The sequence below is a fragment of the Microtus ochrogaster genome, chromosome 16, assembly GCF_000317375.1.
Source record: "Microtus ochrogaster isolate Prairie Vole_2 chromosome 16, MicOch1.0, whole genome shotgun sequence".
NCBI lineage: Eukaryota > Metazoa > Chordata > Mammalia > Rodentia > Cricetidae > Microtus > Microtus ochrogaster.
The window spans coordinates 54,033,505-54,047,584 of record NC_022018.1 but is presented as its reverse complement, the minus strand read 5'-3'; the positions used below and the strand labels follow the sequence as shown (position 1 = coordinate 54,047,584).

General features: G+C 49.5%; 1 protein-coding gene across 1 annotated transcript; it reads left to right on the top strand.

Annotated features, from left to right (window-relative positions):
* Window positions 1-6: 6 nt before the first annotated feature.
* Nfil3 (nuclear factor, interleukin 3 regulated) lies at window positions 7-14,080 on the top strand (the record flags this gene model as incomplete). The annotated part of the gene is made up of 2 exons (XM_005355326.2): window positions 7-138; window positions 12,536-14,080. A coding segment is annotated over exon 2 (1,368 nt), but the record flags the coding sequence as incomplete, so codon positions are not given.

Below are 14,080 nucleotides of genomic sequence, written 5' to 3'. Positions count from 1 at the left end.
CGCGCCCGCCAGTCTCCCGCGCCGCGCCCTCGCCACCGCCCGCTGAGGGCCCGGCGGAGTCCAGGTCGCGCTCCGGCGCAGCCAGCCAGGTCCCGGACGCCCTTTCTTTCCCTTCTCCGGCCAGGGAGCAGAACCACGGTAAGCGCTCCGCCCACCGGTGGCTCGGGGGGCCCGGCTCAGCTCCGCGCCCGCTCTTGGAGCGCGCGGCCGGCGGGCGTGGGGCGCGGGACGCGGGCGGGCGCGGCGCAGGGATGGCGGGAGGCGGCGAGTGTGCGCCGGGCATGCATTACATAAACTTTTGCTGCTTGGCAGGAGGGGAACTCGCCACCTTAAGGTAGCTGCTTTGATTGCAGCGCCCTGGCGCCGGCACGTAGCCCTGGCTGCCGCACGCTCCCTCCCCCCCCCCTCCCCGCTATTGCATAATGTCTCCGGATTTCAGGAAAATTGATGTTTCGGTGGAGAAGAGCGCGCCGGGGAGGCGGAGCGGAGGCCGATCCTCCTAGCAGCCAGACGACGTGCCCTGCTCTCTGGGGTCTCTCCGTGCTGGTCACCTCTCTGAGCCGGCTATGGGGAGGGTTGAGTCACGGGGAACCGTCTTGATTTGCTTAGAAGGAGGGTTGAGAGTGCGAACGGTGACGGCATTAGGAGATGCCTGCGCGGCGTTTGTTTGTGTCAGGCGCTGTGTCTGCACCGACGTTTTCCACCCTGTTTGTCGTCAGCGTGTTTTACGAGCCCTCGGGAAGGTGGAGGGATGTGTCCTTTCTTACATTGCATAATAGACCCGCTGTGAAACGTGGGCACCGAGGACTAGCTGATGTGGGAATATGCGCCTATGTGTGCAATGATTTGGACATTTTAGCGCAGCGTTGGATATTAGATCCTTATTGGTACCTCTGTATCGTCCCAAATAAGCATGCTTTAAGAACGATCCTACGGAATTCATTATTAAGAAAGGAGAATTCCCAGTGTAGGATACTGATGCGCGTGGGGGAGGGGGGCTCCTTTAAATATTCCGAGGTGTTATTTTTAAGACCAGGACGAGCCATTGTGACGTTTGTCTCCCCACTTTCCCAACTGGAATGCGTTCCGTTCCATCGGCTTTTTTCTCACCTTATCGTCATTGGGTTTTTTTTTTTTCTTCTTCTTCTTTTTAAGACACCACAAGACAGATCATTAATAGATTCCTGGAAATGTTAGGTTATGTAACTGCCGAATTTGCTGGCTGTTAAGCATAGAAAGAGAGCTAATTATGTGATTTTATAATCTTGCCACAAAGAAAGTAGGGCAATCTCAGCGTTTAAGAATGTCACTATCAACAGGGGTTTTGTTGGTTCTTTTTAAGGATATTTTAAGCCGTGAAGTGACAACCGATTAAGCTTTGACTTAGCCCCTGCTTGCCAAATGTGTGTCTTTTGCCCTAAATGAAATCTACGTCTTTCTAAATTTAGCCCTATCACATTTTAACAATCGTGGCCTCGGTGCTATTTCTGGTGTCTCCAGGGCTGTGTGCAAATACAAGCTCAAGGCCATTTGCTGGAGTTTTAACTCGAGCCTTCCAAGACCTCTGATAAGACTGTATTTTTAGGAAGGCATTTAGCAGCGCCCAGTGACTGATTGCTGAACGCGGGGCCTCATTTATCATTTTAAAGGACACTTTGGAGGAACTGCTGCGCTCAGAGGCCAGCAGGGAATGGCCAAGAGTCGTCTCTCTGGCTTTTGTAAATAACAACAGCTAATGAGGTCAGAAGTATTTATTTCACATCGTAATTTCTCCCAGATCATATATGAGTTATGGAAAGCATATATAGGTTAGTAGATTGTGTTTTTGCCTGTGTAACCTAGTTTTATTCATTGGGGATAGATGAATATGTTAAGTATCTGGATATTAAATTTCTTTCCGGACTCTTACTTAGTGTAATGATGTGTGGATATACGTATTTAATAGTGTCTGTGAGATATATATTTCTTAGCGTAACATTTACATAATTGAACTACAGTATTATTTTAAGGGGTGGACACATTGACCCTTGGAACATATTATTACCCATATTTCAGCCGTTTTCCAAGACGCTGCAGTTGCGCTAGCTCCCCCCACCACCACGCGACCCACTTTGCTAGCTGGGCTGGGAGACCCAGGCCTGCCGGGGTGTGGGGGGCGGCTTTGCAACGCCACCTCCCATCAAACGGCCTTGCGCCCCTCGCTCGCGCCCCAGGGGCCGGGCACGCGCCTGGCGATGGAAGGCTGGGACCTCAGCCTAAGACGCGCCCCTGGACAGCCGCTGGACGCGCCTCGCGGTAGCCCGCGCGCCTCCCCGCCCCCTCCCCGCATTCCTTTGTTCTGGCGCGGGGGTCCTCGCGGCGCCGAGGCCCCGCTGCGCCGCCCACCCGGCGGGAGGCGGGCCTGGGGAGCGGCGCGGCGTGGGGGCGCGGCCGCGGAGCGGGCGGAGGCTCGCGGGACCCAGTGCGCTTCGCTGCGCTCGCCCGGAGCTGGGAGGCCTGGAGCAGAGAGCGGGCGAGCTTCCTGGGCGCAGGCTCCAGTGGAGATGGGCCTCAGGACAGCGCAGCCTCGGGTGGCACAGCCAGGAGCCGACTCCACTCCGCAGCACCGCTAGCTGCGACCCCACAGACACCTTTGTTCCCTGGAGTCTTCCTTGTATTTCCGAGCCTAGCTCTTCTCCTTTCATGGAGTGAAAAAGCAGCACCTCTTACTGGCTATAGAAATGGGCTTGATCGTGGTGGAAAGGAGGGTCCCTGCTTGACCGTGGCCTATTGAGCCCACGTTTTTATTAATTCTTGTATCTAAAGTTTTTATGGTCAAATGCTCAAGGTTATATATATGGTCAGGTGTTCCCAGCTCTTAATCACCCACATAGATGCAGCTGTCCCTGTGTAAAAGTACCTCCCTGCGCTTTCAGCCCAGATGCTGGTTTCCCCTGGTGGGCTTCACTCCCGTGAAGCATCCAAGTGTTCTAGGGTGATCAGCTGAGGCTTTTCTCTGTGCATGGTAAGCCTGGAATTCAGCTTCAGAGGATGCTATTGGACACCCTAGGGACCCTCTTTCAACTGGAGACAGCTTTGGGAGGTGCAGAAAGGACAGGCGCAGGGTGCTGCCCACGCCTCTGGCCCAGCATTTGATTGACCCTCACTGGCCTTTAGGGAATCTTGAAGGGAAAACCTGTGGAGCTGGACAGTTAGAAAGAACTCAGTAAACGTTTCCAGAATGCTTGTGTCTGGGCTCACTTTCCTTTTCTGAACCCGAATCTCACAGGAAGGATGAGGATGGGATTGGTATTGGGTCTGTGAAGATCCATCTCTCTCTCTCTCTCTCTCTCTCTCTCTCTCTCTCTCTCTCTCTCTTTTTTGTTTCTGAATACTCTTGACTTGGTATGTGTTGTTAGTCTCTGTACCAAAGGAATTCTCAACAGCATCTAGGCGCTTCAGTGTCCCAAGTAACTGGGTTAATGTCTTAGGGAAGTGTCTGAAGGAACAGAGATGTGTTCCCACGGCAGGAGTAGGTTGACCTTTTCCAGATCCCTGGAACTCTCTGTGACTTGTGTTCTTGGGGTTGGCTGGTGCTTGCCTCAGAACCTCTGGTCTGCGGTCAACAGTGGCCGTTCTCATATGCAGGTGGACACATACGCCATCTTAGAGAGTACATGTAGCTGTGTGGCCAACAACTAAAGGCAGACCCTGTTACACTGATGGTTCTTGATCCTGCGGAAGAAAACCTGGGTCTGAGGTACCTAGGGCAGTCTAAATTAGTGCCTCGCAGAAAGGGCTGGAATCTGGAGCCATCACAGCCTCGATGATCATTCTTCAGAAATAAGAAGGGCGGTTACCAAACGAGGCAGGTGGAGGGACCCACTCAGCGCTTTGCGCTTAGAGAAGCTGGTTAGCAGCCCAGGCTGGGCACTTAAAAAGATGGGAGCTCGGTCAGCCATGCCCTCTCTCCTCCACCATCCCGGAGTCTGTTCCTTCACTGAGAGCGAGCAAGCTCACTGTACTTGGTGGAACAGTTTCCTTTTCTGCGTTGAGGGCTTATCTTGGCAATTATAACATCACCAATGATGCAACAGCCTGCAAATTAAAGCCCTTTGTGAAAGGCTGTGCACTGGTTGAGCAAGGCCCCTGACTCACTCCCGCCAGTGGAGTTTTCTAGCTGACCTTGCCGTGGTCATCAGTGGGTTCCGAGATGCAGGTCTAATTGAAGCGTGGGCTGGAAAGGCGCGGTCAGAGTGCTCAGCGTTATTTTTACCCAGCTTAAAAATCACACATGCCTCATTATTTCCATTGTAACCCAGATGGCATTGGGGCTGTTAAAAGTTGTTTATTTTTAATTTGTATTGAGGAATGAGAGCACGCTTGGGATTCAAGTCAAACATAACAAACAATGTCATTGAGATTTCCTATAATGTTCCCTTCTTGTTTTCGTCAGGTATGCCTGCGTTTCACAGGGTGAGCACATTGTTTGATATCCTGTTATTTTTCTAAATTTTATTTGAGTTGATTTTTATCCAGATTGGACTCACAGTGAATGTCGAAAGACCCTGACCTTTGATCACAGTTACATAAGAGGTTTTTTTTCAGTTTCAAAATGAGTTTTTATTGCCACCACCCCCACTTACCTCTCACGTTTCTTTGCAACTAATTTTCCCGTTGTTATGAAGGGGGAGGATTTTGTTTCTCATATGGCTTTAATTAGAGTTTGAGCTTGTTTTTTAAGTTTAGTGGGGATTTAAGAGATGCCATTCGTTAATAATTCAGGCTTTGAGGACGTGCTTTCACTGGAGTTTGGGTGTTTATAAGCCTTTCAATTATCAGAACACAGTGTATTTTATTAACTTTCTAGGGATCTTAAATGTAATTAAGTAGCCTTCAAATAAACCTTCCGCTTTAGTCATAAGGCACATGGCACAATAAATGACACTCACCGGCATGTGCTATTAAGAAAGAGAACAAGAATGTTAAAGACCAGGCTGGGGAGGTTGGGAACACTTAAGAACTCTTTCTGCCATGCCCCGTCTCCAGCATGCTTCCTTTTTTGTAACTGATGTTGTTTTGTTTCTTTGCCACTGTGCTGTAAACCGATTGACTGTGATGTTGGTGTCCCTAAGACTTAGGGGAGACTGGGGTTGTAGCTCAGTTGGCAGCGTTTGCTGCGCATCCCCAACTCCGTGGGTCCTCTCTCCAGCACCCCTAACCCAATGTCACCATGTGCACCTCTAATTCCAACACTTATGCAGTGGAGGCAGGAGGACCAGAAGCTCATGGTCATAGCAAGACTCCAGGGGAGTTACTAAATTCATCAATTATCTTTTCAAAAATGTCACAGATAGGAGCTAGAGAGATGGCTCTGTGCTTAAGAGCCCTTGTTACTCTTCCAGAGGACCTGAATTTGGTTCTGAGGCCTGACATCAGGATCCAACACCCTCTTCTGACCTCCACAGGCCACAAGTGGCAGACACTCATACAGTCAAATGCATAAATAAAACAATCCTTTTTTAAAACTTTTTCATGGGTAGTAATGGTTCCCATTTTGAAGCGTCTCTATTTAGTTTTTTTTTTAAAAAAAACATTTCTGTATACACCCACCTCTCTCTCTCTTCCTCTCTCTCTTTCTCTCCCCCCCCCCAAGGGCTCCATTTTCTCAAGCTGTGGAGTTGTTTTAAGGGGTGGCCCTGTGTGTCCTGCCTGTGTCCATCTTGTGTTACAAACACTTGCTCCTGTGGAGACTGCCAGTCACACTAGTTCATATTTCAGTCAGCAAAGTAGATGGGTGCGTTAATAAAATGCAGGGCTGTCATCCGATTTATTAAGTTTAAATCTAATTTTCAAGTAATCCCCTGTTGGACTTGGAATCCGTTCCTTTCCTGTAAGGTGGATTGGGTTTTGACACATTTGTTCACAGATGCATCCAAACAGAAAAAGTGGGTCAGTTTGTTGCCGGGATGGGGCTAATCTGGCAGCGTAAGAGATGGCTCATGGGTATTGTGCCCACATGTGCACCAAGCACGTGTTTCTCCTAGGCCTGCGTGTACTTTGGACTGCTAAGTGACTGCAGGCCCTGAGCTGGGCATTCAGGAACCAGAGTGTTTTGTTCTCCACGTAAAACATCAGTGGATTAAAGTGCTCCTGCACAAACCGGATGACCTGAATTCAGTCTCCAGGTGGAAGGAGAGGACCAGTTTCAAAAGTTGACCTCTGACCTCTCCATGCGTGCCTGCACAATAATAATAAATAAATGAAAATAAAAGGCCCTTTCCCCTAAACATACCCCTAAGGAGGCAAAATCCACTTTCCGGAAATGTCACAGGTAGAGGCTGGAGAGAAGGCTCAGGGCTCAGAGCTCTTGCTGGTTTTGCTGAGAACAGGTGTCTTCGGTTCCCAGCACCACCTTGGGCAGCTCCCAGCCAGCCTCATTGTCGTGGATTTTGATGTCTACACAAGGAAGATGCTCAGTGCTGGGTGCAGAGTGCTTGCTCATTTCTGTTTCTGTAGAGTCTGCACTGCTACACTGACCTCAGAGGTCAGAGGTCAGAGCAGCACGTGCTTTTCTGTTATTACCACAGGGAAACCTCTGTGGGGTAAACTGTCTAAAATTTATGTCGTCGATTAGATTCTTTTGCGGGCTTTTCTTAGGTCTGGTCTTGTTTTAATTGCAGAGAGTATTTAGGTCATCTGACTTAAATAAACTCCAAGGGTCTGCGCTTATGAAATACAGCTCCTGCCTGTAGCAGGTTATAAAAAAGCGTGCGGTGGCAGCGGTGGTGTCTTCACAGTAGGCGTGGGAAAGTATGTCAGCTGGAATGACGCGATGCCTGCTCTTCAATTTCTATTTTTTATTTGTGTCTTTGAGCAGTCCTATCAGCTAATGGGTGTGATGGAGTTAATGGTGCTAACAGAGGTAGCATCATGGAATCGGCATTTCATGGCAGTTATTCACCAAAAAAGAAACACAAATGGTGACTAAGGTACCCCAGCCGTCGGTGCGGATTTCAAACAGTGACACATGGGTGAAGTCATGGTGGGATTAGTCATAAAGAGAGATCCTGGGATCTGAAGCAGTCATCACGAAGGCTGAGGGTTTTAGAAGGGTAGCCTCAACTGTGCTGAGGAGGTGGCTTTATGGGTAAAGTCCCTCCCGTTGAGTATGTGAGGACCTGGACTGGGGAGACAGAGACAGGCAGATACTGGGAGCTAGCTAGGCAGCCCATCTGTAGAAACAGGAATCTCTAGGTCTGCTGGGAGACTCAGCATAAAACAAAACAAAACAAGCAGACAGGTAAAAAAAGGTGAGATCCCAGAGTTAGCCTCCAGCCTTCACACACACACACACACACACACACACACACACACACACACACCCCTGCACTTCCTGCATATTATACTAACAATAAAAAGATGTTGTCAGCTACATTTCCTGCATCCCTTGTTGAGGCTCATAGACACCCCCCTCCCCAGCCGTATCTGCTTTTAACTGCTTGTGATCCACGGCTAGTGGCTCAGCCTTTCTGGTTTTTAGCTGTTGGCTCTGTGTGCTGGCCAGTTTCGTGTCAACTTAACACAGGCTGGAGTCACTGAAGAGGAAGGAGCTTCAGTTGTAAGACTGGGCTGTAGGCAAACCTGGAGAGCTTTCTCTTAGTTAGTGGTTGGTGGGGGAGGGCCCAGCCCATTGTGGGTGGGATCACCCCAGGCAAGTGGTCCTGGGTTCTATAAGAAAGCAGGCCGAGCAAGCCATGATGAGCAAGCCAGTAAGCAGCACCCCTCCATGGCCTCTGCATCAGCTCCTGCCTCCAGGTTCCTGCCCTGCTTGAGTTCCTGTCCTGACTTCCTATGATGATGAACTATGATGTAGAAGTGTAAGGCAAACAAACCCTTTCCTCCCCAAGTTGCTTTGGCTATGGTGTTTCATCACAGCGATAGAAACTCTAAGACATTCTACAGAGCCATTGGATTAGAGAAATGCTCACCCCTTGTTGGAATAGATACATTTTTGGTTTTGTTTAAAGATGATGATGGGGCTGGAGAGCTGGCTCAGCAGTTAAGAGCACTTCCTGTTCTTACAGAGGACCTAGGCTCAATTCCCAGCAGCCACTTAGTGGCTCACAACCATCTGTGAGTTCAGTTCTGGGAATCCGATGCCCTCTGACTTCCAAGTGTACCAGCCAGGCAAAACATTCATACAAATATAACCTTTAAAAAAAAGAGATAGTAATGGGGGGGGGTTGGAGAGATAGCTCAGCAGTTAAGAGCACTGGCAACTCTTCCAGAGGTCCTGAATTCAATTCCCAGCAACCACATAGTGGCTTACAACCGTCTATAATGGAATCTGATACTCTCTTCTGGCATGTAGACGTACATGCAGATAGAGCACTCATACACATAAAATAAATCTTTAAGCTGGGTGGTGGTGGCACACGCCTTTAACCCCCAGCGCTTGGGAGGCAGAGGCAAGAGGAGCTTTGTGAGTTTGAGGCCAAGTATTGTCTGTCTATATCGTGAGTTCCAGGACAGCCAAAGCTACACAGAGAAACCCTGTCTTGAAAAACAGCAACAACAGAAAGATAGTAATAGGGGCTAGATAGATAACTTGTTGCTTTTGTAGGGGACCAGAGTTGGGTTCACAGCACACGGTGGCAGCTCACAAACTCTTGAAGCTCCAGCTCTAAGGGGACTGGAAGCCTCTGGCTTTTGCAGGCCCTGGCACTCATGCACATAGAAACACACATAAATAACACAAACATTTCTCTTTTTTTTTTTTTCTCCCTGATTTTTCAAGACAAGGTTTCTCTGTATAGCTTTGGCTATCCCGGGATGCACTATCTAGACCAGGCTGGCCTCAAACTCAGAGAGATCCACCTGCCTCTGTCTCCCTGAGAGCTGGGATCAAAGGTGTGCGCCACCACTGCCCGGCTCTATTCTTTTATTAAAGACACAATAATGATAATAAGGAGGATTGGAACAAGTGTACTGACACCCAAGAGGCTGAGACAAGATGATCACAAATTCAAGGCCAATAGCTGTGAGTCTTTTTCACTATTTCAACAGATAGGACTCAGGAGATTTAAGTCTGACTGTGGAACAGCTCAGGCTGATTGAAGGCAGCTCTAGGCAGTCCTTTATGATGCGGCCAACTTGTGGGATGAGCCCCAGGTCCGTGGTGCCTTCCTTTCCCCAGAGGAGCTTTATAACCAGATGTGTGAGACTCCAAACTAAGAGAGATGAAGGGAGGCTGTGTGTGTCTGGGATTGAAAGGTGGGGTGTAGGGAGGATCCGTGAGGGGTCAGAACCAGGGTCCGACTGGCTTGGGGTCTCAGGTTGGCCATCACCTGAGTGGCAGATCACTAGACATGCCTCTCGCCTCTGTGACCTGTGTTTTCTCCTCTGAAGATGCTGAAAGGGCAGGTCATACCCCCAGTGCCAAGGACTTAGCAAGTGCTCCGTAAATGGCTTCTGTACTGAATGGAGGCAGCAGGGCCAGCACTTCAGATCCCATCGTGATTGAAGCCCGAACATGGGTTTCAGTTCTGTCAGGTCCTCTTCAATGTGGCCCCACCCTGCCTACAAACCTGCATTCTTGAGGGCTTGGTTCCCCGTTCTTAGAACCTTCAGTCTAGTGCCCAGTGTACTGGTGTTTCCTATATGGGTACCAAGTAATTCATTCCAAAGGTATGTGTGAGTACATCTACTAGTACCTGTGTATATATGTAGTATATATATGCTATATATATAGCATATATATATAGTGTATATGGAGACCAGAGGACAACCTCCAATGTTATACCTCAGAGTTCTGTCCACTTTGGTTTTTGAGACATGGTCTATCACATACTTGAAGTTCACCTAGTAGGCTAGGCTGATTGGCCAGGGAGTGAACCCAGGGAATCCTCCTGCCTCTACATCCCTACCATTGGAATTACAGTCCCTGCTGCCTTGCCCAGCTTTCTTCATAGGTTCTGGGGATTGAACTCAAGTCCTCAGGCTTGTAAGTCAAGGACTTTACCATCTGAGTCATCTCCCCAACTGCGGGCTGATTTTTGTTGAACAGAACCAGCTACATGTTCAACTTGGCCTTGGTGGCCTGCTGTGGTGTGCCCCCCCTCTCTTACACACACACACACATACACACACACACACATACACACACACACACACACACACACACCACATACATATTCATTCTCTCTCGCCCACCCAGATCTATACAGACACATGGTGCACTCTTTCAGGGTAGGAAGGTGCAAAGGTGTGTCTGAGCTCAGCTGTGTGGAGAAATTGTGAGACCCCCTAGGGAGAGTACTTCACAGATGGTGGGGTGTGTGAATGAAATATAACGTATATTTTAAGGAAGAACTGAGATAAGTAAGTACGTGGAGGAAAATAGTAGCACATCAAGGAAAAAAAAACCCAAAAGGTAGCGTGGAAGGGACCGTGTGGGATTTAAGAACCCGTGACTTTGGTGGAGAAAGGCCAAGGTCAGCATCCTTCCTTGACTTCTGTTTCTTCTCCAAGCTTTCCCACCGGCTCAGTTCACTTTAGGGATGAGGACCGACCCGAGTGACTGCATGCCTCCCGCAGCATGAGGAGTGTGCCCTGCACTGTGCAGAGGGAAGTGTTTGCAGATTAAAAGACAAGGATGTATGGGGGTGATAAGAGATCATGTCTTTTTTACTAAAGGATGAAAAGCTGTCTTTTGGCCTTTGAAGTGGTGCCTATTACGGTGTCATTGTCACCACGCACACAGAAGCCTGCTGTTAATAACCCTTGGGCTTCCTTGAGTAGCGGAGCTGCTCCCTGTATGGTGGTAGCCCAGTTTGATGGACAGAGCCTTGTGTGACACCTCAGTCTTTATGACCTTGACATTCTTGCTGCCGCGGAAATGACGGAAGCAACAGGCAGGCTTCTGGGAGGGAGAGAGCTGAGGAAATGGCTTAGTTGTTGTGGCATTTGCCACACCAGCGTGGAGACTGGTCCCCAGAACCCATGTAAAAAGCAGCTGGGCATCGCGGCGCTCAGTGGATGGTTCAGGCGGTGGGGAGCTAGAGACAGGACGATCCCTGTAGCTCATGGGTTGGCCAGCCTAGCCTACAAGGCAAGTTCTAGGCCAGTGAGAGACTCTGCCACAGGAACAAAGAGGACAGAACCAGAGCAATGGCCCCTGAGGTTGTCCTCTGGCCTTCAGTGGCACAGCACGCTGGCGGAGGTGCACAAAGAGTGAGAAACACTGGCATGAAGTGAAAACACACACTGTCACGTGTCAGGATGAGCAACACCTTGAAGGGGGCAACAGGGGAATGGTGTGTGCAGGTTGCCTGTGCACCTTTGCTTTGCGGAGTTGGCATAGGACCCAAAGGCACCATGACAGAGAGTCAGTGGCATATAATAAGGGTTTATTATCTTGTAACAAAGTCTGGACTAGAATGCTTACCTAGCACACTCCCCTGGGCTCTGTCCTCAGCACACACATACACACACACACACACACACATTTGCATGCACGCACACACACGGTGAAACCCAATTCATATTATAAATAGTTTACTCATGGGTGTGAAAAACAGTTGATTCTATTTTTTGGCTCTTATATTTTATTTGAAACTAATTAGCAAGATTGAAAGAAGTCCTTTCCATAATTATATTCTCTGGTTTTGAAGTAATCGTAACTTTCAAGAGGGCTCTTAGAAAAAAAGTCCCTCTGAAAAGTAAATGCTGTAGTCCACAGGGAATATATAACTGGAAACTATTAAGCTAAGTTTTTAGGACCCTCCAAAGCACTGTGGTTATCAGTCTTAAAAAGTCTGGTCAGTGAGCCTGAAGGGGCTTTGTATTTCAAATCGTCTAAGTATGGGCATTTCGTATAAGTGTAGCGTGTTGATGGTGAGGCCGGAGGAGTCCCCAGGGGGGACTGGGAACCACTATGCCCTCCAATGTGGGACATCAGGTAACAGAGTTAAGGAGTTTACTTGGTCTGTTATCTGTTGTCATTCTGTAGAGGGTAGCGGGTTCTGGTTAGCACCTCACCACTGATGGGCTGTCTGTCATTTCCTACCTCTCATGAATCATCCAGAATACTACACTTGGCCTTGCATCTCTGTGAAACACAGCTTTCTAGTCTGGGATCCGGAGCAGAGGAGAGGGAGGAGGAAGGAATGAGTGCATGGATGGATATGTGGCATTAGAGGGAGGGATTAGATGGATCCAGGGGTGGGTAGATGGAAGAAGGGAGGGAGGGAGGCATGGGGATGGAGGGATGGTTGGCTGCGTGACAGATTTAGTGACTGGATGAGTAAGTGAGTGACTGAGTAACTAACTCATTTCCTCACACTCCTGGACCGTACAGTCCTCTGCCAAGATGTCCTTTGCCACCAGAGTGGAGGTGTGTGTGTATTCACATCTCTCTTCCAGCTTGCTCACTCTTTAAAGACCTGAGCCGCATTGGAGCCCATAGCCCCTGACTGGTCTACTCAGCACAGCCCCCTTCCAGCTGCTGGCACACATCTGCCCCAGGGACTCACCATGTTCTCCTTCATTGCAGATACCCAATACGGCCTCGGTCCACTTCAGAGAGGCACCTGGCAGATTTATTCTGGACTGGACAGCAGAAGGAATATTGATGGATGAGAAGCCGAAGGTTTTCAGACCTGAAAGAATACTGGGAAAGTGATTTGTTCTCCCCCCCCACCAGTGGGTCTGTAGGGTAAGGTCCTTTCTGATGCAGCTGAGAAAAATGCAGACCATCAAAAAGGAGCCAGCCCCCCTGGATCCTCCCAGCAGCTCAGACAAGATGATGGTGCTAAACTCTGCCTTAGCCGAGGTGGCGGAGGACCTCGCCTCCGGTGAAGATCTGCTTCTGAATGAAGGGAGCGTGGGGAAGAACAAATCCTCCGCGTGTCGGAGAAAACGGGAATTCATTCCCGACGAGAAGAAAGATGCCATGTATTGGGAGAAAAGGAGGAAAAACAACGAAGCTGCCAAGAGGTCTCGGGAGAAGCGCCGGCTCAATGACCTGGTTTTGGAGAACAAGCTGATTGCCCTGGGAGAAGAGAATGCCACTTTAAAAGCCGAGCTCCTCTCTCTCAAATTAAAGTTTGGTTTAATTAGCTCCACGGCGTATGCCCAAGAAATCCAGAAACTCAGTAATTCCACAGCTGTGTACTTTCAGGACTACCAGACGTCCAAGGCTGCTGTGAGCTCCTTTGTGGATGAGCACGAACCCGCAATGGTAGCCGGGAGCTGCATCTCAGTCATTAAACACTCTCCTCAGAGCTCTCTGTCTGATGTGTCTGAGGTGTCCTCTGTGGAGCATACGCAGGAAAGCCCCGCTCAGGGAGGCTGCCGGAGCCCCGAGAACAAGTTCCCAGTGATCAAGCAGGAGCCAGTGGAGCTGGAGAGCTTTGCCAGGGAATCCAGGGAAGAGCGGGGTGCCTATTCCACCTCCATCTACCAAAGTTACATGGGCAGCTCCTTCTCTACCTTTTCCCACTCCCCACCCCTCCTGCAGGTCCATGGGTCCACCAGCAACTCCCCGAGAACCTCAGAGGCCGATGAGGGTGTTGTGGGCAAGTCCTCGGATGGGGAAGATGAGCAGCAAGTACCCAAGGGCCCCATCCATTCTCCGGTGGAGCTGCAGCGGGTGCACACCACTGTGGTGAAGGTTCCAGAAGTGAACCCTTCTGCCTTGCCCCACAAACTCCGAATCAAAGCCAAGGCCATGCAGATCAAAGTGGAGGCTTTGGACAGCGAGTTTGAAGGCATGCAGAAACTCTCTTCCCCAGCCGATGTCATGGCCAAAAGACACTTTGACCTAGAGAAGCATGGCACCCCGGGTATGGTCCATTCCTCCCTCCCTCCTTTCTCAGTGCAGGTGACGAACATTCAAGATTGGTCCCTCAAATCGGAACCCTGGCATCACAAAGAACTGAACGGCAAAACTCAGAGTAGCTTCAAAACAGGCGTGGTGGCAGTCAAAGACGGTGGTTATAAGGTTTCCGAGGCTGAGAATTTGTATTTGAAGCAGGGGATGGCAAACTTATCCACAGAGGTGGTCTCGCTCAAAAGATTCATAGCCACACAACCTATC